The sequence below is a fragment of the Silurus aristotelis genome (assembly GCF_946808225.1).
Source record: "Silurus aristotelis genome assembly, chromosome: 4".
NCBI lineage: Eukaryota > Metazoa > Chordata > Actinopteri > Siluriformes > Siluridae > Silurus > Silurus aristotelis.
The window spans coordinates 21604148-21623468 of record NC_139577.1 but is presented as its reverse complement, the minus strand read 5'-3'; the positions used below and the strand labels follow the sequence as shown (position 1 = coordinate 21623468).

General features: G+C 39.7%; 2 protein-coding genes across 4 annotated transcripts; one reads left to right on the top strand and one right to left on the bottom strand.

Moving 5' to 3' along the window:
• The first annotated feature begins 1305 nt into the window (after window positions 1–1305).
• On the top strand, window positions 1306–11805 carry sec23ip (SEC23 interacting protein). Its single transcript, XM_083539524.1, has 18 exons — window positions 1306–1771; window positions 3055–3557; window positions 4127–4334; window positions 5172–5365; window positions 5522–5611; window positions 5712–5832; window positions 6174–6263; window positions 6441–6582; window positions 6800–7008; window positions 7129–7220; window positions 9183–9344; window positions 9451–9546; window positions 9629–9802; window positions 10259–10414; window positions 10630–10732; window positions 10821–11003; window positions 11119–11287; window positions 11372–11805. The coding sequence occupies exons 1-18, from the start codon at window positions 1639–1641 to the stop codon at window positions 11451–11453; spliced, it is 2907 nt and encodes a 968-aa protein (XP_083395650.1). The 5' UTR covers window positions 1306–1638; the 3' UTR covers window positions 11454–11805.
• Window positions 11806–11878: 73 nt separating this feature from the next.
• csgalnact2 (chondroitin sulfate N-acetylgalactosaminyltransferase 2) lies at window positions 11879–16671 on the bottom strand. 3 transcript variants are annotated; one of them, XM_083539525.1, is made up of 8 exons: window positions 16511–16671; window positions 14565–15520; window positions 14195–14411; window positions 13877–13978; window positions 13565–13746; window positions 13291–13385; window positions 13120–13201; window positions 11879–13037 (listed from the first exon to the last, which is right to left on the bottom strand). In XM_083539525.1, exons 2-8 carry the CDS (start codon window positions 15214–15216, stop codon window positions 12745–12747), a joined length of 1623 nt encoding a protein of 540 aa, XP_083395651.1. In that variant the 5' UTR covers window positions 15217–15520; window positions 16511–16671; the 3' UTR covers window positions 11879–12744. The 3 variants fall into 3 exon arrangements, with proteins under 3 accessions (XP_083395651.1, XP_083395652.1, XP_083395653.1); XM_083539526.1 differs by having other exon boundaries at window positions 16507–16646; XM_083539527.1 differs by lacking the exon at window positions 16511–16671 and having other exon boundaries at window positions 14565–16057.
• Between the last annotated feature and the right edge of the window lie 2650 nt (window positions 16672–19321).

Sequence of the window (19321 nt, the reverse complement as noted above, 5' to 3'; positions counted from 1 at the left end):
TGGCGGGAAAATTACGTCACGAGAGCCCATCACGTGACCTACGACGTGGGCTGAGCAGTACCTCTGCGGCTTTAGTCCAGAAAAACTCTTTAAAACGTCGTATTATGAGAGAAAACAAGGACAACGACAACAACAACTCCTAAGCTCCCCCCACTTACACTCAGTTTCAGAATATAGCAGAAGGTATGTGCTGTAGACACCTGACCATCTAACACAGTGGTGTCAAGCTCAAAGAGCAGGCCCAAACTATATGGGTTTTTGTCCAGGGCCAAACACTGTCAATATTTTATTAAACAACAAGTTAGACATGATACAGAAAGATAAAAGCAGTACATTCTGCTACTGTGCACATTTACCTCAGCAAGATGCTTGGTATCTTTCCTTGGCTGTCAGTTCATTCATGATTGGGGTTTGGTTCTGTGCTGGGGAAACTCTCAGGATTGAGTGAAGGTGTGCATCAGTGAAATGACCCATCTTAAAATGTTCCTCTTCATAGCAGATAAAAGCTGCTCACACCGATATGCATTTCCAAACATGAAGAGTATTCGAGAAGCAGAGTTTCAAGTGATGGGGCATCGTTTCAGGGAGGAAGAGTGGAAACTGTGCAGCACCAATAGAGTCAAACTACTGGTTATAATGGAAACCCGCAGGTTTTCCAGAATGCTGGAAATATGGCATACAAAGACATCTGTTACAGTTGTGTGCCTCCAACTATAACAGATGTCTTTGTATGCCATAGCTTTAATTTCTCGTCAAAATAACTAAGCCTTAACTTGTATCAGCATGAAAATCCATGAATGTATGGCTTGCTTGTTTTGGAGTGGAAATACTCGAGCATAGAGAGCAGATAGCTTCTTTAATTAAATTTAGAACACGTATTATATATAATTATATTCTGTGCCCCAGAGTAAAATATTTATTAGACTGGTCCTTGCCTATGGACCCCATCTTTAACACCCCTATAAACCAAATATACATCATGATGATGGATGATACAAAATCATCCATTTATATATATATATATATATATATATATATATATATATATATATATATATATATATATATATATATATACACACATGCGCACACACACACACACACACACACACACACACACACACACATCGATAGATCGATAGATCGATAGATCGATAGATAGATAGATAGATAGATAGATAGATAGATAGATAGATAGAGATGTGTGTGTGTGTGTGTGTGCGTGCATGCAAGTATGTGTTTCAGACAAAAGCAATCGAATGAACGTAAACTCACTGAGATTTTCGACGCTTCCTCTGATTGATTACTCTGGCCTGCAACATCATCATGATCGTTAAAGGGAGAGCTGTTCCTGTAGAGCTGTATAGCATCTGCATGATTGACTTTTGTTTGTTTGATGGCAGATTTGGTTAGAAAGAGCGGCTGATGTAAAGGTCCAGATGTTATGGAGAAAGATGATCCGATGTGACGTCCCCTAACGCGAGCAGCCAAACGAAGAATTCGATTTGTTTGAGTGCAGATGAAATAGGTATCAGGGATTAAAAAACGTCGGTAACCTGACGATTGCGGAAGTGCTGAGAGAGCTCCGCTGTGTGAATCCGGCAGTGGGAGCGAGCTACGTGTAATAATCCGGTGAAAATGGCTGAAAGGAAGAGCGGTGTTCCCAGCACATCCAGCGCTAACCTGCTGTTTTCTGCAGCGCCCGAATTTCAGTTCAATCTGCCCTTCATTCCGGTCAGCCAAGCCACAGATCCCGCGGTTTTATCCGGAGGTAAGCGGGTACTGGGACTGGGAAAGGCCGCGGTACGGGATCAGCACTGATGCTAGCAGGCTGCTTTAGAACCGGCTGAGCTAAAAGATGACGGAGTCTGAGGCCGATGTGTTTGTTTTACATGTCAGTAGTCTGTGTGATTAACTAACTGATAAAGCCAAATATCATTTTATCGTCTTATTATGTACAGATGATCTCTGTTTCGTCCACAAATCACACGACTTTAGCTGTAGTTTGTATGGAGTCGGTATGGAGTTTAGCTTGTTGTTAGCTTCATGTCAGCTTGTGTTTACTGGACAGGGTTTTCTTCAGAAATGTTCGGCCTCAGAAACTTTTCATTTCCTTTGTTTACATTGACGGTTAAAAAAAAAAAAAAAAAAAAAAGTATTTAGAGTATTTTGCAAAATGATGCCCCTTTAATCCCTTCCCATACATTAACCTCACATTCAGGTGTAAAAGTTTAGGTCAGTACTTAATGAGGGCAAGGAAATTAATTGCACTGACTGAAATAAGATGCACTGACTACATTACTATGTATATATCAAACGAATTTTAACATTACACAAAAGATTTTTAAATGGCAAAAAAGCTGCCCAAACCTACCTACCCGTCTGAGTAAAATTACAATTAGTTTGATGATCTTAATCATTTAAGTGTGGAAAAAAAAACCAGTAAAGGGGCAAATAATTTTTCACAGCACTGTATAATGGAAGCTGTAAATCTACATCTATTGTCATTAAAGTCATATAGGAATCCAAGTAGTGTTTATATTGTTGGTAAAACTGCCACCGTGTCTGTCGATGCCACCTCACAGTTTGAGAATCCTTCGTTCAATCCTAAACTTGGGTTCCTGTCTGTTCTCTTCGCATTTGTTTGGGTTTCCTCTGAACTGTCTGTTTTTCATTCCAACTACTAAATACCTCCTGTGGGAAGAATTGTAAACACTAAATTGTTTACTGGTCAATGAGAGCATGAATGTGTGCATGGTGCACTACAATGTATTGTCAAGAGTGCCTTTTTCCCTGAGTTGGTTATAAATACACTGTACACTGTATCAGGATAACAGTTACTGAAGATGAATGAATATATTGATTATTCATTAATTGGTGTTGATTTGAAAGGTTGAACGATTAAATCCTGTTCTAATTTTATTTACAGATCAGGCGGAAAAAAACAATTAGCCATAGTCATTATTTACTTGTGTTTTATGTGTGTATTTTACCTCTAATTAAGATGATTAAATGTAACCATGACTGCTATGTTGTCATTTTATTCTCATCCAGATGATGTGAGTGAAGTTGGTGAAGAAGACAGCTTTCTTGGCCAGACCTCAGCAGCACCTCAGCCCTCAACCTTTACCTATTTTTCAGCTTCAGGGGGCAGCAGTGATCCGTTTGCTACGATAGGGCCCAAGTCGAACCTGCCTCCTGCTTCTTCTGTTGTCCCAACAGCCACGTCTTCTCAAGTATCTAGTACTGCAAGTCTGCCACCACACCCCCCAATTACTCAAGTAAACTCTGCGCACCAGTATGTTAATGCAGCTTACCAGAATCCCGTCGGTACACACACTCCTTCACGTAACATGACGGCTACTCCGCCTCCCCAGGCCAACCAGCAGCCCTTTAATCCGTATCGTCACACAGCCACAAGTAGCAGAGCCAGTCCTTATATCATGGCCCCTGAAATACAACAGCACCTTCCTCCTCAGACATCACAGCATCTCAATCCCTACTCTCAGACCCCACCACCTCCCACATTCTCGTCTGCACCTCCAACATTCACACAGGTATGTACCCTTGTTTCATAGATTTTAATTGTATTTATACAGTATATACTTGTATATAGTTGTAAGGTGATTGATCCAAACTAGGATTGTATTCATCTTTACTTGAAAATAAAAGCCTGTTTTTTGCATTAATCATAACTATTTTCTTTTTCATAAAAGGGATGAATAAGACAAATCATAATTGTGAGCCATGACAACACATTGTGCTTTTCTTAGATAACAGACAATTATTTCCTTAACACTGTTGGATATTAACAAGTAAGCAAGCTGATATAATAATCAAATAAATATTTTTTACAAAACATTTCGCCTTCTATTTTTATACCTTTTTTGTTACCTACATATCACAATATATTGTATCTAAAAAAAAAAAAAAAAAAAAGTATATTTACGTATATTTGACGTTATCCACTTCTAGAAGTGAATCTTTGACTTGACCACAGTATTTGACATTACTCAGTTCATCTGTTACACAGCTGTTAAAGAAAAAGGCCTTTCTGTTTCACTAAGACATAATTTTCCAGGAAGCTCTACCCATGTTCTCAATATCCTGCTGTGTTTCCCTGTAGCCTCCCCTTGCTCAGGTTCCTCCTCCACCATCAGGCCCCAGCATGGCTGGACCTATGGTTCCAGCCAACCCCATGATGCAATACTCATATAACGTCTATGAGCCTGTTCAGCCTCACTGGTTTTACTGCAAACAAGTGGAGTCCAAGAAAGTTTGGCTTCCCTTCAGTATCCTGGATTCCATACGCCTGGAGGAGACTTTTAATTCGGGTAAATGGGACATAGTTGAAAGATTACACTTATTTACTTGGTCCAGGTCTATTTTCTCCAGCACTGCATATTTTCACTCGTGTGCTTTCAGTTGCCTGTTAAGAAATGCTGGATACAAAATCACTGATGTTTTATTATTATTTTAAATCATTTATTAAGCATAGACTTTGTATTCTCAGTGCTCAGTTGAGCTCCAACATTTGTGCGGGTGTACAAAACAAAAAATAATGCGGTGGGTTTACAAGCTTTACCGTTTTTATAGACTTTTGTCTTGTTAGCAGTTAAACCATTCATACCAACCAAGAACCAATTTTTCTTGTTGTATAATCAATGAAGTGACTGCTCTCAGTTACCAAATATGCTGAGCAACAGTGATCAAAACTTTTTCCAACACAAGAGGCAGAATCTGCTTGCAAAGTCAGAGAAGCATTTGTCTGGATATGATTAAGATGATCAGGTGACCACAGAGTAAGTGATTTAGTCTGTAATTATATAAAGGGATGAGGAAGATAAAAACGGACATAGCCGTTCCGGACGGAAATAAAATCAGAGCCGGACCTGCAAACGATTGAATCATTCCAGATCTCCATGTAAATTGAATCCCGTCTGAACAGGGCTTATCAGATATTTCATTGATAATAAAATAGCATTAACAGCTCAGCGTGCATGTGTCCTTTATCAAACTAGGAAGTTAAGTGGAAGTATTCCAGTCATGAGATCCTAATCAATGTTACAGGTATAAATATTGCAAGTTTATTATGATATGGATTGAAGATAGTTTCAGTGCTAACTATGAGTAATCCAAATTTTAATGTGTTTTATATTTTGACATTTCAGTCCAGCCAGACCCGGAGAATGTGATCGTGACTACAGACGGTGCACGCTATGACGTGCAGCTCTACGATCGCACCCGCACTTCCGTGTACTGGGAAGAGGACCCTACCGAGGTGCGCCGCTGTACCTGGTTCTACAAAGGAGACACAGACAGCCGATTTATCCCCTATTCTGAGGATTTCAGTGACAAACTGGAGGTGTGGAAATCTTCTCTCGATTAGTTTAACAGGGTCACTGCAATGGTGAACTGTATGTATTTTCTTCTTGTTGCTACTGATAGTGTGCATGTTGTAGAATGAACTGCCAATAAGAGAAGTGTGTGAGCCTATAGAGATATTTGTTATTTTTAACAGGCTGAATACAAGAAAGCTGTTTGTACTAATCAGTGGCACCGCCGGCTGGAATTTCCTTCAGGGGAAACAATTGTTATGCATAATCCAAAGGTATTCTTTTTTTAGATTAGTCTTTTAAATATCTTCGTTTAGATGCATCTCCTTTTAGGGGTTGTGTCCTTATGTAAAATATCACTGGTGCACATTTCAGGTCATAGTGCAGTTTCAGCCAACAGCCACTCCTGATGAATGGGGCACCACCCAGGATGGCCAGACTCGGCCCAGAGTAGTGAAGAGGGGAGTGGATGATGACCATGATGAAGTCCCTGATGGTAAGTAGAACTCATTAATGCTTCAGCTCTATATTCATTCTGCCTTTTTTTCTTTCTTTTTTTTTTTTTAATATACAGTACTGTTATCCATCCAACACACTGCTCTGTTTCTTGTAAAAGCATTTCCATCCACTAATATATTATTCATTTATAAAAGTACTTCAGTGCTTAGTCTGAAAAAGGCTTGTGAGCAAGAACTAATTTTAAAATTGTAATTTATTTATTAATACGTATGTAATAGTAAATGTTTTAACTAAACTTATAAAGAACGTTCTAGTCTTTTCCCTGGTGCGTAGTATAACACAGCGATGTGCTACACCACATTGCAATCTATTTTCTAGGTGAAATGCCACAAGTGGACCATCTGGTATTTATGGTGCACGGCATTGGCCCAGTCTGTGATCTGCGATTCAGGAGCATGGTGGAGTGTGGTAAGATTCAAACTAATTATTATGACTGACTGTATAAAGCTCTAATTAGTCAGACAAGGAGTTTATTTATGTTCTTTTTTTGGTCAGAAATTTGCAAAGTATTGTACTATTGTAATAGATTTTTGATGTACTAACAATAAAAACTATTTGTGTGTGTTTTTTCCAAACGGCTCACAGTGGATGACTTCCGCAGTGTTTCCCTGAAGCTTCTGCAAAGTCATTTTAAAAATGCTCTAGACAGCCATGCTATAAGTCGTGTGGAGTTTCTGCCTGTGCACTGGCACACAGCCCTGCACGGAGATGCCACAGGAGTGGACAGGTTCAACTATTTATTTTGACCTAAAAACCGCTATATTGTAATGTTATAGCATCTCTCAGGTTTATCCTGTTTTTAACACCTTGCTCAAGTTACTCTGTCTTTAACATGCTGAAACTATTTATATCCAAACCTGTCTAGTGACTAAAAAAAAAAAAAGCTGTTGTGACAAAGAACTTAAATTAGCTTATGTGTTGTTTTTTTTTTCTTTTTTGTCTAGGCGGATTAAGAAGATCACCCTGCCCAGCACTGTGCGCCTGCGACACTTTACTAATGAAACTCTTTTAGATGTACTATTCTACAACAGCCCAACCTACTGCCAGACCATCATGGACACTGTAGCTTTCGAGATTAACCGTCTTTATGCATTGTTCATGCAGAGAAATCCAGAATTCAAAGGGAGTGTGTCAGTCGCTGGACACAGTCTAGGTATGCATGTTTCTCAGGAACGAATAACTTTTAATTTTGTAGCTGTATATATATATCGCACCACTGCACATTTTCAGTCTACTTTTGCTTTATTGTAACCTGCAATTGTTGTTCTTGTAGGCTCTTTGATACTTTTCGATCTACTGTCTAATCAGAAGAACCCATCTTCTGCCTCCACTCCAAATGGAAACGCCCAACCTGAAGTTAAACAGGTATTTCAGATTAGTATCTGGTAATCGCTTTGTTGGATCCCTAGCATGACTCAGGATGACTCAGCAGTATGCGGAGAAACAGCGGAGAAAATGAAATTCAACAGAATGCTTTGGAAAGTGTATCAATGTCATTGACTATTTTTAAAGTAGACTAAATGGGTTTAATTGTTTAATTCATTACCAATAATTGTGACTCCTTTACATTTGCTAGGGCCATTATTTATTTATATATATATATATATACACACACACACACACACGTGAATACATGTCAATGTCTAGCCTGATTCTTGTTTCTGTGAGTCATATCACTGTATACTAATTATGAAATGGCATAATTGAAGTTTGAGGAGAGTAAAAAAGCCACCATTATGATGCAGTGCATCAGAAAAGTATTTACAGCACTTTACTTTACCACATTTTATGTTAAAGCCTTATTCCAAAAATAATGAAATGTATTATTTTCCTTAAATATTCCACAAACAATACCTCATAATGACTACATGAAAGAAGTTTGTTTGAAATATTTGCAAATTTATTAAAAACAACAACATGTTTTAACGTACATATTGTAAGAATTCACAGCCTTTGCCGTGACACTCAAAACTGAGCTCAAGTGCATCCTTTTTCCACTGATCATCCTTGAGATGTTTCTACAACTTGATTGGAGTCCACCTGTGGTAAATTAAGTTGATTGGACATGATTTGGAAAGGCATGCTGCTAGAGCGGGCAGCCCGGCCAAACTGAGCGGTCGGGGATGGAGGACCTGAGTCATGGAGGTGACCATGAGCTCTAGCATTTCTCTGTAAAGAGAGGAGAAGCTTCCAGGAGAAAACTCATCTCTGCAGCACTCCACCACTCAGGCCTCTATGGTAGCCAGACGTAAGCTACTTCTCTGTAAAAGGCACATGACGGCCCACCTGGTGTTTGCCAAAAGGCATCTGCAAGGCTCTCAGACTATGAGACAAAATTCACACCGCTCATCACCTGCCCAACACCATCCCTACATTGAAGCATGGTGGTGGCAGCATTATGCTGTGGGGATGTTTTTCAGCTGCAGGAACTGGAAGACTAGTCAGGATCAGGGTAAAAATTTATGTCGCAATGTACAGAAAGATCCTTGATGAAAACCTTGATGGACCTCAGACTGGGGTGACGGTTCATCTTCCAACAGGACCACGACCCTAAGCACACAGCCAAGATAACAAAATAGTGGCTACGGGACTTTGTCTTTGAGTGGCCCGGCCGGAGCCCAGACTTAAACCCCATTGAACATCTCTGGAGAGATCTGAAAATAGCTGTGTACTGACTCTCCCTATCCAACCTGACTGAGCTTAAGAGCTTCTGCAAAGAGGAACAGGAAAAACTGCCCAAAAAATGGTGTGCCAAGCTTGTAGCATCATCCTCAAAAAGACTTGAACAAAGTATTGAGCAAAGGCTTTGAATACTTACGTACATGTGATTTTTTTTTTTTATTTCTTAATGGTTTTTATTTGTAATAAATTTACAAAGATGTCAAACAAACTTTGTTTACGTTGTCATTATGGTGTATTTGCATGTAGATCCATTTTGAAATATGGCTGTAAAAAAAAAAAGTGGGAAAAGTGAAGTGCTGTGAATCATTTGCAGATGCACTGTATGATGCACAATTATCCAACATGGAGGATGACCTGACTAAACAACATTTCTGTTTGCCAAGCAGGAATGTGTTAAGACTATTCACATTCCGTATATTCCCCTCTTGCCAGAGTTTCTACTGAGGAACACAGTAACCATGAATGGTTTTTAAGATGCCTCAATTCTCACTGTGTTGATGAGGCAAGGTGGAACCAATACACCTTGAATGTGTGTACTGTCTTACTCTGGCTGAAAATTATAAAGGGAATTGTGTTTGAGACAGGGCGCATGCTGCTGTGTAACTCCATTACACCAGAGTGAATGAAGACCTTGTGTTTTTGTAGGTGAGTCCTCCTGTCTCCCAGGCCACTGAGGTCTTTAGCCCGGCTGCAGCTGAGGAAGCAGAGGAAGAGGAGATCGCTAATCTGTCATCTGTTCTAGACCAGCTGGGCCTGTCTGAGTACCTCAGCACCTTCGAACAGGAGAAGATTGATGTTGAGTCACTGGTAAGAGCGTGCTTTACCCATTCAAGATTATTTATTTGCTAAACCAGCATTGTACATACATTGTCATTCTCATTTTCTTGCTCTTTCTCTGTCACATTCTCTGCAGCTTATGTGCACAGTGGAGGATTTGAAAGAAATGGGTATTCCTTTGGGACCACGAAAGAAGCTTGCAAAGTTTGTTAAAGAGAAGGCAGCAAAGCAGGTAAGCACTTATCTGTAACGCACATGCTTTTTTGTGAGTTCTTTTAATGCAAATAGTATAAATTCTCATTTGTCATTTTCAGGCTGCACAACAGGCTGCAAAAGAGAAGGTTGCAGCCAAAGAAGACATTAAAGAAGTTTCAACCCCTCAAAACACTGAATCGGTCACCACTGTTGCCAGCTCTAAAGTCCCAGTCGGCAGGCTTATGTCCTCCATGCATGTGGATTACAATTGCTTCGAAATTGGCACTGGCCAGGTAAACTTTTAGGCCAAACTTTATATGATTTATGACCAACATTCTCTAATACAATCCTATACAGCACTATTTAAATACTGGATAATCTGAAAAAAATAATTTTAAAACACACAGGTTATATAAGTGCCGTTTTGTCGCTTTTTAAAACGCACATTAGTTTTTATTTTATTTAGAGTAATGCCAGGAACAAAGCTAGTGAGGTTAAGGGGAAGTGGGGAGAAGAAAACAGGAAATAACTATGGGGAAAGAAACTCCGTTTAGAAACTGAGTTTCCTGATGTATTTTAATTAGTGCTGCATCCGCAGAAAAGCTCGATTTATATACACTTCGCACACTTCGGGGCTAAAGTGGAGAATGTGACCAAAACTACACGTGATCCAAGAGAGTTGTTTTATTTTCAGTGATTGGAAGTCAGCACTTTCAACACAGCAGTTTTATTCAATCCTTTCCCTGTAGGTTTCTGTGGTGTATCATGCGCTGGACTTCAGCCCTGTCAATTTTTTTGCACTCGGCTCTCCAATTGGGATGTTTCTGACTGTGCGAGGGGTGGAGAAACTCGAGGAGGCCTATCAGCTACCCACCTGCAAAGGCTTCTTTAACATTTATCATCCAGTATGTTGAAACGTTTCCTAAAACATTTGTCACAACTAGTATGACTATTACATTTTAAACCTGGTTTTCAGTCATGCACATGAAAATGTCTTGTTATTACAGACATGACTATTTATTTATTAGTGGTATTATTAATGGTGATACAGGAAATGAGATTTTTTATGAAAATTGGGTTATATAATGTATCCGATTATTAAAATGTTCTCTGTTCTCAGTTGGATCCGGTGGCATACAGGATTGAGCCTATGATTTTACCAGATACTGAACTGGACCCAGTTTTGATTCCTCATCATAAAGGAAGGAAAAGACTTCACCTTGGTATGTATGACTGCATTCTTAATCTAGGCAATTAAAACTATAAAGTCACTATAAGTAGTACTAATGTACAGTATTTTATTGTATTTAGAGTTAAAGGAGAGTCTGTCGAGGATGGGTTCTGACCTGAAACAAGGTTTCATCAGTTCTTTAAAGACTGCATGGCAGACCCTGCATGATTTTGCTCGTGCTCATACCGCCTCCGCAAAGCTGCATGAACAGCTGGCCATTGTGGCCAGTCAACTAAAAGAAGAAGAGGAGATGCAAAATGAAGGTTTGTCTTAAATAATGCTTTAGAACATTCGGTTTTGAAGACTTTTTGCCTGTACAATGAAATGTTCTCTGGACGATTCTTAGTGAACGATTATTTCATGTGTGTATGTGTATAGTGGATGATAAGCTAGTGCTGGAGACTCCTGAGCCTGCAAAGGAGGAGGAGACACTGGTGAAGATGGGCATGCTGAATGAGGGACGACGCATCGATTATGTCCTGCAAGAGAAGCCCATTGAGAGCTTTAATGAATACCTATTTGCTCTCCAGAGTCACCTGTGTTACTGGTACCTATCATACAGCACATTCCTCATTTATATAAGAAATTAAGATGGATTTTGGTCTGACGGTATTTTCTCTTTATTTTGCAGGGAATCTGAAGACACAGCTTTGTTTTTTCTTAAAGAGATTTATAAGACCATGGACATATGGCCAGAGCAAACAGTGCACTGATGTGATAATAATAAACTAAATAAAGCACATGCTAATTCATTTTGAACGTTTTTAAACTTTCCAGGAGGGCCTGCCTCAGCAGTTGGATTTTTATTTTATTTTATTTCCTATTCTTTGTTTTCTTGTACAAATAAGAATACAAAAAGTATTATTCTATTATCTTAAATTAAGAAATTAAGAATTATAACGTGGCATTGAGTTCCACCATACATCAGCATTTTTATAGAGCTGTGAAAGATTGGTTCATCAGTTTTCCTGAATCATAGTAGAAATATTTACTGCATTGGCTGAGAAAGCAAGTCTGTCATGTAACCAAGACACATAATCCAGAAATTAAACTCATTTTGTCCAACCTGTGTTCCTGTGACTGATAACTTGTGTACTATGAAACTTTTTGGCAATGGAAATGATTACAGGAGTCAAAGCAAAGCTGAAAGACAGCTGTCCCTCTTTATTAAAAAAGAAAAATGAGATTTTTAGTCTTCATCATTGCATTGTGCTGCTGCTTTAGATGCTACATATGCCAGATTTATATTAGTAGCCTCTATTGTATAACCATAAAAATGTCTCATGGAAACTGAATAGCTACTGGGTACAATAATGACAGCATTTAATTATTCAAACGTATTCTAAACAGGTTTGATTAAGTGAGCATTTACCCATTTTAAATAAAAGGAAACCCACAGAGTGGCTCACTGTTTCACCAGCTACATCTGACATTTGCTGAATTGTCCCTGGCATCTTGTACAGAACAAAAATGTTTTCAGTCCTCTGCTTTGATAAAATAATTTAAAACAGATTGTCTTTTTTGTTGCATGACCGTTGAATAACTGCTCAATAGCACAACACAGGATTCTACTAAACAGCAATAAAAATGTAACAATGTGTTAAAAAAAATAACATTAAAAATAAATGTATAGAAACCAGAAACATAAGTTCTGCTATGAATGTGATTGAACATAAAAGCACCAAATCAATTGGTCATTTAAAAAAATAATTTGGATGGACTGTCTGAATACAAATAACATGGTCACAACTTCCACCTGCAGAAAACCGAGATTCTATACAGCACTTTTATCATACACTTTGTTTAACCAGATTTATTCTTAGTTGATCCTTGGGATTCTTTTTTTTTTTTTTTTTTTTTTTTTACAAAATATCTAAAAAAAAAAAAAAAAAATATCTGCATTCTTTTAGAAAATGTGTTAATGTTGCGAGATTTGAACAAATCTCGGCTGGTTAAATTGTGTCCTGCTGTAATGCTCTCGGAGACTGTGCTTACTGCTAGCCTTCAATCTTCTGCCCTGCTCTGGCTTTTATAGGCCTGTTTACGGAGGTGGTTTTCGATCTCCTCGCGGAACACCAGCATGCCCAAATGAGAGTGAGAAGCTTCGTTCATTGCTTTGGACTGGATGCACATGCGGTACTGTTCTGGCGTCAACTCGTCTGCACAAAGCTTCTCATGCCACAGATGGAAGAGAGCTGAAACGGGCGTGCGCATCACGATCAGCTCGCTCCTCAGATACTTCCTGTACAAATGGACATCCTCCACTCCCCAACCCTTCACCTCCAGATCAAAGCCTCCTGGAATGATAAGCAAATATAGATGATCCAAAAATATAATAAAATCTAAAATCAGACGGTACTCGGTTGCATTGCAGCTCACCGATAGTGAGGAAGTCCGAGCGATACTGACACGTCATGCCGAATCCAAAGTCCCTCCAGAATCCAGCATCTTTTTTATGAATCTGCAAATGATACAATAGTGTTTCTTGTTAAATTATAGTATACTCAATTTACAGTATTAAGGGAATGGGAAGGAATGATTGCTACATACCAACTGATGTTCAATGGGCGGAGTCAATTCAAGATTTCCATAGACTATGGCAGGATTGTATAAACTAAACACTACTGGATAGAACACTCGTTTGCCTTTAGTGGAAAGATAAAGGATAGAGTGTATGTATAAAGGAGAATACTAAAAACAGGATAAAACCACACACATGAAAAATTCTCCCAGTGTAGAATACATTGCATCAAAATCTTTATAGTAATCCCAATCAAGAGAAGTCCACAAATTATACACAAACATTTATGTTCAAATTACATACCTGGAGCTGTATTGAGACGGCACGTGTTCAGGAATTCGTGGTTGAAATAAATATCGACGTCGCAGAAAAACATCAGCACATCAGTCTCTTTTTTCCATGCATGAGCACCAATGTCCAATCCCCTGCCACGGGAAAACTCCTCGTCCACAGGGATTAGAGTGTAGTTCATGAAATTCTCCTCGCTTAGAAAAATGTGACAAGCAGATGAATACAAACAATGTTAAACGATGGCAAATGCATAATGAATAATTAACCGTTGTTGGTGACAACCAGCCAGTTGCATTGTGGACAGAAACATTGTACAACACAAACCTGGACATTTTTTGCAAGGATGACGTGACCTCTTGCAAGCCATCTTCACCGAAGTAGACCACTGTAAGATGCACTCGCTTGTCCTGATGTATACACACCTCCCTGCAGAAAACCGTGTCTGGTTATTATTGCGGAATAATTTTATTTTGATCGCCTGACTTAAAAATAAATAAATAAATAAATCATTCTTTTGCAGTTATTGGTGTTAAATGTAACGGGGGAGAAAAAAAAGACCTAGATAAAAATTTCTGAGCTGGGGCAACAATTTTACATATTTATCAGAGTAACTTAGTCTACAGTCTATTCTACTACGCTTACCTGAAGTTGTGTAGAAACTGAGTAAAAGCTTCTGTTCTGCCTGACAGAGGCACTATAATATTGATGACTGTGCTGCCTGTGTCCACGGACGTGCTCCTCACTTTCATTAAGGGGCCGAATGGACGGAAGAGAGTTACGTGGCGGAATTCATGGGCATTATCCTTCGCAAAATACAACTCGTACTGTGTTCCTTTGTCCCGCTCAGTCCTGTAAAGCCCTGGAAAGCATAAGAGTGTGCATAAAAGTTGCAAAGTTCACAAAATGTTCGGTTTATACAAACATTCTCCTAAACCCCTAAAAAAAAAGTACACATTTAAAACACAAATAAGTATCTGGAGTAAGTCCACGGTGACCAGTTGGAACTTCTTACCCTCGACAAAATGGCTCTCCGTGAAGGTCTGCCTCTGCATAGGGATGTCCTCCTCCTGACCGTCCTCTTCATCAGGGTTGTTTAGAATATCAAGACCTGCCTCGATCACCTCGACCAGCTCATCTCGACGGTCCTTGCGTACAGGCTTTTCTTCGGGATGCCGAGTGAGACCCATCTCCAGCTGATAAACCTTTGTTGTGGTGAAACTTTCAAATGGGACTAGAGCATATTCACTGGGGAGCCTCGCTCCTGTATTGACCTCGGCCTTATCGATCTGCGAATGCAGGAATTCCAACAGGTCACTGGGTTCCTGATCTTTGCCATCAATCAGGCCTTGAATCACAGGGCTCTCTTTTCTCTCTTGCAGAGTCTTCAGCTTGTCATTCATCTCCTGGAGCTCCTGTTTAAGCTGCGCAATCTGCCTCTTGAGGCTGGCTGCTCGGCTGAGGTGCCGCTCCTCTTGCTCCTGGAGCAGCGCCTGATAATATTCTTTTCCATAAGGATCCACTGCAAGACCAGGCATTCCATGGCTCACATCTACAGGTGGTGTACACTCCAGAAGATAGGCAAAGAACAGGAAAACAAGAAGTAAAAATATACCCAGAAGGAGCCAGCGCACCCGGCCTTGCAGCTGCAGCCCTCGCCTGGGCATAGCGGGGAGAGGCACAGCGTTCTCCTAATCAGCCACACATCTTCAGGTCTGCTCTGGCAAAACCCCACTGTACGCACAGACGGTTTATATCATCCAGGACACATTTATAAAAAATTCATTTCTTGTTAAACAAATCCTGTGCAACGGACAAACAGTGGAGAGCGAGGAGTGCAGCGAAGTCCCACTCCTGCACTCATGCAGCATTCCTAAGGAATTTCGGCGTTCATATTCAGATTCCTCAAAAACGTGCAAATATTCGGCTTGTAAAGGAGCCTCTTGATCCAACTCAGAATGAAGGTGCCATCTGGAAAAACATGAGTAGAACTGGCATGAACAAAAATGTATCCTTGTGCTTTGTTTGGGTTGCAGAAAACTTTTGTTCCCTAGCAACATGAAGCACGGTTTATTTTCTCTGCTGAAAAAAAGAATAAATATCCTCTTGGGGGAATCTGGCTTTCATTTCCCTTTTCATGTTTAAGTCACTTTCACCTCAAAATGATACTGATTACTGGTTACTTATCGGCCGACACTGAAAGCTTTAACAGAAATGAAGCAGAATAAGGTGAATTCACATCACCTTTAAGTTTGATTTGCACTTCAGTCTGATCACATGTGAAAGAGTGTGTGCCTCCTATTCAATGTGTGAAGTAACAGAATATATTTAGAACCATATTTGTGTATGAGAAGTTCGGTTTTGTTTCCCTACATGCAAATACGTGCATGATTTCTCATCAAATATTACCATCAGTCTGCACAATGCCAATGAACAGCATCCAAAACGAGCACATGGGTTCTGTTAAGAGCTGAGGTTACACAACTGCAGTCCAGCATGATGCACATTGAGGAAATCATGTGTGGTAAATAAATAAATAAACTCAAAAACACAATCTGGAGCAACAACAGTCCTGAATCTTAGAGTTAATTCATACAGCAGTTGTAAACCCAGATGATGGAAGAAGATGAAGTTATTTTAGAGAATTGATCCGCAACTGATTACAAACACGACTTCCATTATTCCCGCCGTCAGCAACTTTCAGCAGAATGACTCTACCAATTAAACGCATATTCAGCCACATTATCATTCATAAACCTACAACGCGATGATGAACAGAGGAATAGGAGTGCAGAAGAGTGCAGAGCAGCTGAAAGTATCTTCGGCTAAGTCATGAAAAGCTTCGCGCTGAGAGAATGGACGGACGGACGCACACCCGTGTATGTTCCCTGAGCCGGAAATATTCATGCTGTAGTTCTTTTATTTAATGTAGCCCAGAAGCTGTTGCAGTTACTTACCTACATTTTAATGATTATCCCAATGCCTACTTTTTTATTTTTACATTTTAATTGCATGTGGAAAATCCAGCGCTGTAAAACGAACGTGAGAACTGAGCGCCACGGGGCACAAAACACGGAAGACACCGAATTAGGACCTCTTTCCGGTTGTTGAGTTATTTTTTTTATTGCTTTTGCAGCACTTCACAATAAAAGTAAACCTAGCGGTAATACCAGTAAAACGAGTTTATTTATATATTTAATTACTTTGGTTTAGGTGTGTGTGTGTGTGTGTGTATATATATATATATATATATATATATATATATATATATATATATATATATATATATATATATATATATGCTACACGTTTCAACTCTCAAAATTGTCTTCTGTCCTGCTGCTGGGACAGAAAGATGCTTTTTCCATCTAATTTGTATAAGGCTTTTGATAATAAATCTTGTCATACAGCAGCCTAAAAAAAATCTGACTATCGATTCAGATCCCTGGTGAGCAAACCTGAGGCAATAGTGGCAAACTTGAGTCAACATGAAGAAACCTTGAAAAGATCTTGGTAATACATCTTCTTCAGGCTGATCTTCTACCAGGATTATAAACCCTAACCCTTCCTGGTGGCTCTATGCTCAGCATTCTTCTACCGATATAACCCATGTCCCTCCTCTGCACATGTCCAAACCTTCTCAATCTCGCCTCCCTCACCTTGTCTCTAAAAACGTCCTACATGTGCTGTCCCTCTTATAAACTTATTTCTAATCCTGTCCATCCTGGAAAACCTCAACATCTTCAGCTCTGCTACCTCCAGCTCAGCCTCCTGTGTTTTCTCAATGCCACTGTCTCTAAACCATACAACATAACAGGTCTCACTCTAACACACTCTCCATTACTTTGCACTGCTGATCCCAGGTACCTGAACTCCTCCACCTTCTCCACCTCTTCTCCCTGCAACCGCACCACTTCACTGCCCTCCCTTTCATTCACACCATGTACTGTCTTACTCCTACTGACTTTCATTCCTCTTCTCTCCAGCGTGTACCTCCAGCTTTGCAGGCTCTTTTCAACCTGCTCCCCACTCTCACCACAAATCACAATATCATCCGCAAACATCATAGTCCACGAAGACTCCTGTCTCACCTCGTCCATCAACCTATCCATTACCACTGCAAACAGGAACGGGCTCAGGGCCAATCCTTGATGCAATCCAACCTCGACCTTGAACCAGTCTGTCATTACTACTGCACACTTCACTGCTGTAACACTGTCCTCATACATGTCCTGCACCACCCTCACATACTTCTCTGACACACCTGACTTCCTCATACAATACCAATTAACCAGATGAGATTATACACTGAATAAAAGGTGACACCTGGGTATTTACTGTTTGTCGAAAGTGCAGATCATGAGGATTTCCATGTGCACGAAACCATTAGGCTGCTTTGTTTTAATGCTGTTATTAGTGTGCGCTATTCTATGTAATAACCATCCTAATTATTTACTGTCCTGGGCAATGTCTTTCCCTGTTTCGTATCATAAAAAAGTCTGAAGAAGTAATATTTAATTCGTGTGCAAAAGGCCGTTTAACAAGTTGTAGAATTGCACCGGCGCTCAAACACTAAAAGAGACCCTTATTATGAAGACAAGCAGCACGAGCTCCCGGAAGAGACGCCTTTCTCCGGCAAGCAGGAAGCGGCAGATAGCATTAGCCGCCGCGAGTAAATGTGTAGCGTTGTGTTTACAGGCGCAGAGAAAGTGTGTTAATTGGATTTATTTGGTGCGTGTGCGCGCGTGTATTCCATAGTTTTTGCTGTTTATGTTAGTTATTACTCATGACGCGGTTAGCGGCTAGGTAATGCTACGCTACGATGCTAATATCGATTAATATTACATATCTGCCGAGTTACAATGTATATAATCATAATGTTTATATTGTTTAGTGTTTTATGTTGATAAATAGTGAAAGTAGATCCTATTTAAGAAGTTATTGTTAGTTATACAAATCAATATGTTATGTGATGTTATTGTATGTGAGCAGCAGCATATAGTTATGTGTAAATAATAACAGTTCATTATAGTGGCTGCCATTATCAGAAGTAAAATAAACCACACATGCATTTACACGTGTTCCCATTCAGAAACTGATCAGAATCAGGTTTATTGGCCATGTGTGTTGACACACAAGTATCCAGCTGTTGGTACTTTGAGAGTCATTAACAGCTGGAACCAAATTCCTTGTGTGTGACAACAGACTTGGCCAATAAACCTGGTTCTGGTTCTGGTTCTGATAAGCGCTCCTCCTATCTATGAGCCCAATGTGCTCTGGTTAAGACAGGGTTCACTGATTCTACCTCTAGTTCGTTCACTGAATGTTCTGGATCCTCGGGCGCATCACATCATTCTCATTTCCCTTACAAGCATATCCGACCATGTCCCTTAATTCCTTCTGGAGGACACAAAAGAAGTTTTATAGAGTCCATCACTGCTGTACTCGAATCTCTGTTATTGGTCAAGGCATACGTAAAAGCTGAGTCCTCTGAGTCCTTAGCTTTGTGTTTAATCCTTAGCGCTGTGTTTAATCCTAATCCTCAAATCTGTGGTTAGTCCTTAGCCCTGTGTTTACTCTTTAGCCCTGTGTTTGGTCCTTAGCTCTGTGTTTGATTATCCTCAGATCTGTGTTTATTCCTTAGCTCTGTGTTTAATCTTTAGATCTGTGTTTAATAATCCTCAATTATTAATGTATATAGTGGAATAACGATAAAATACATTTGACTTGAAATTTTCTGAATGAATTTCCTGTTTCTGCAGCTCTGGATAA

What these genes read in the sequence shown, in the direction of transcription:
- sec23ip (XM_083539524.1), top strand. Translation starts at nt 1,639, where the DNA reads ATGGCTGAAAGGAAGAGCGGTGTTCCCAGCACATCCAGCGCTAACCTG. An exon ending in GATGCCACAGGAGTGGACAG is followed by an intron (nt 6,583 to 6,799) that starts GTTCAACTATTT and finishes TTTTTTGTCTAG; the next exon opens with GCGGATTAAGAAGATCACCC. An exon ending in AGTCGCTGGACACAGTCTAG is followed by an intron (nt 7,009 to 7,128) that starts GTATGCATGTTT and finishes TTGTTCTTGTAG; the next exon opens with GCTCTTTGATACTTTTCGAT.
- csgalnact2 (XM_083539525.1), bottom strand. Translation starts at nt 15,216, where the DNA reads ATGCCCAGGCGAGGGCTGCAGCTGCAAGGCCGGGTGCGCTGGCTCCTT. An exon ending in GGAGAGCCATTTTGTCGAGG is followed by an intron (nt 14,412 to 14,564) that starts GTAAGAAGTTCC and finishes TATGCTTTCCAG; the next exon opens with GGCTTTACAGGACTGAGCGG. An exon ending in CTCGGACTTCCTCACTATCG is followed by an intron (nt 13,038 to 13,119) that starts GTGAGCTGCAAT and finishes TTATCATTCCAG; the next exon opens with GAGGCTTTGATCTGGAGGTG.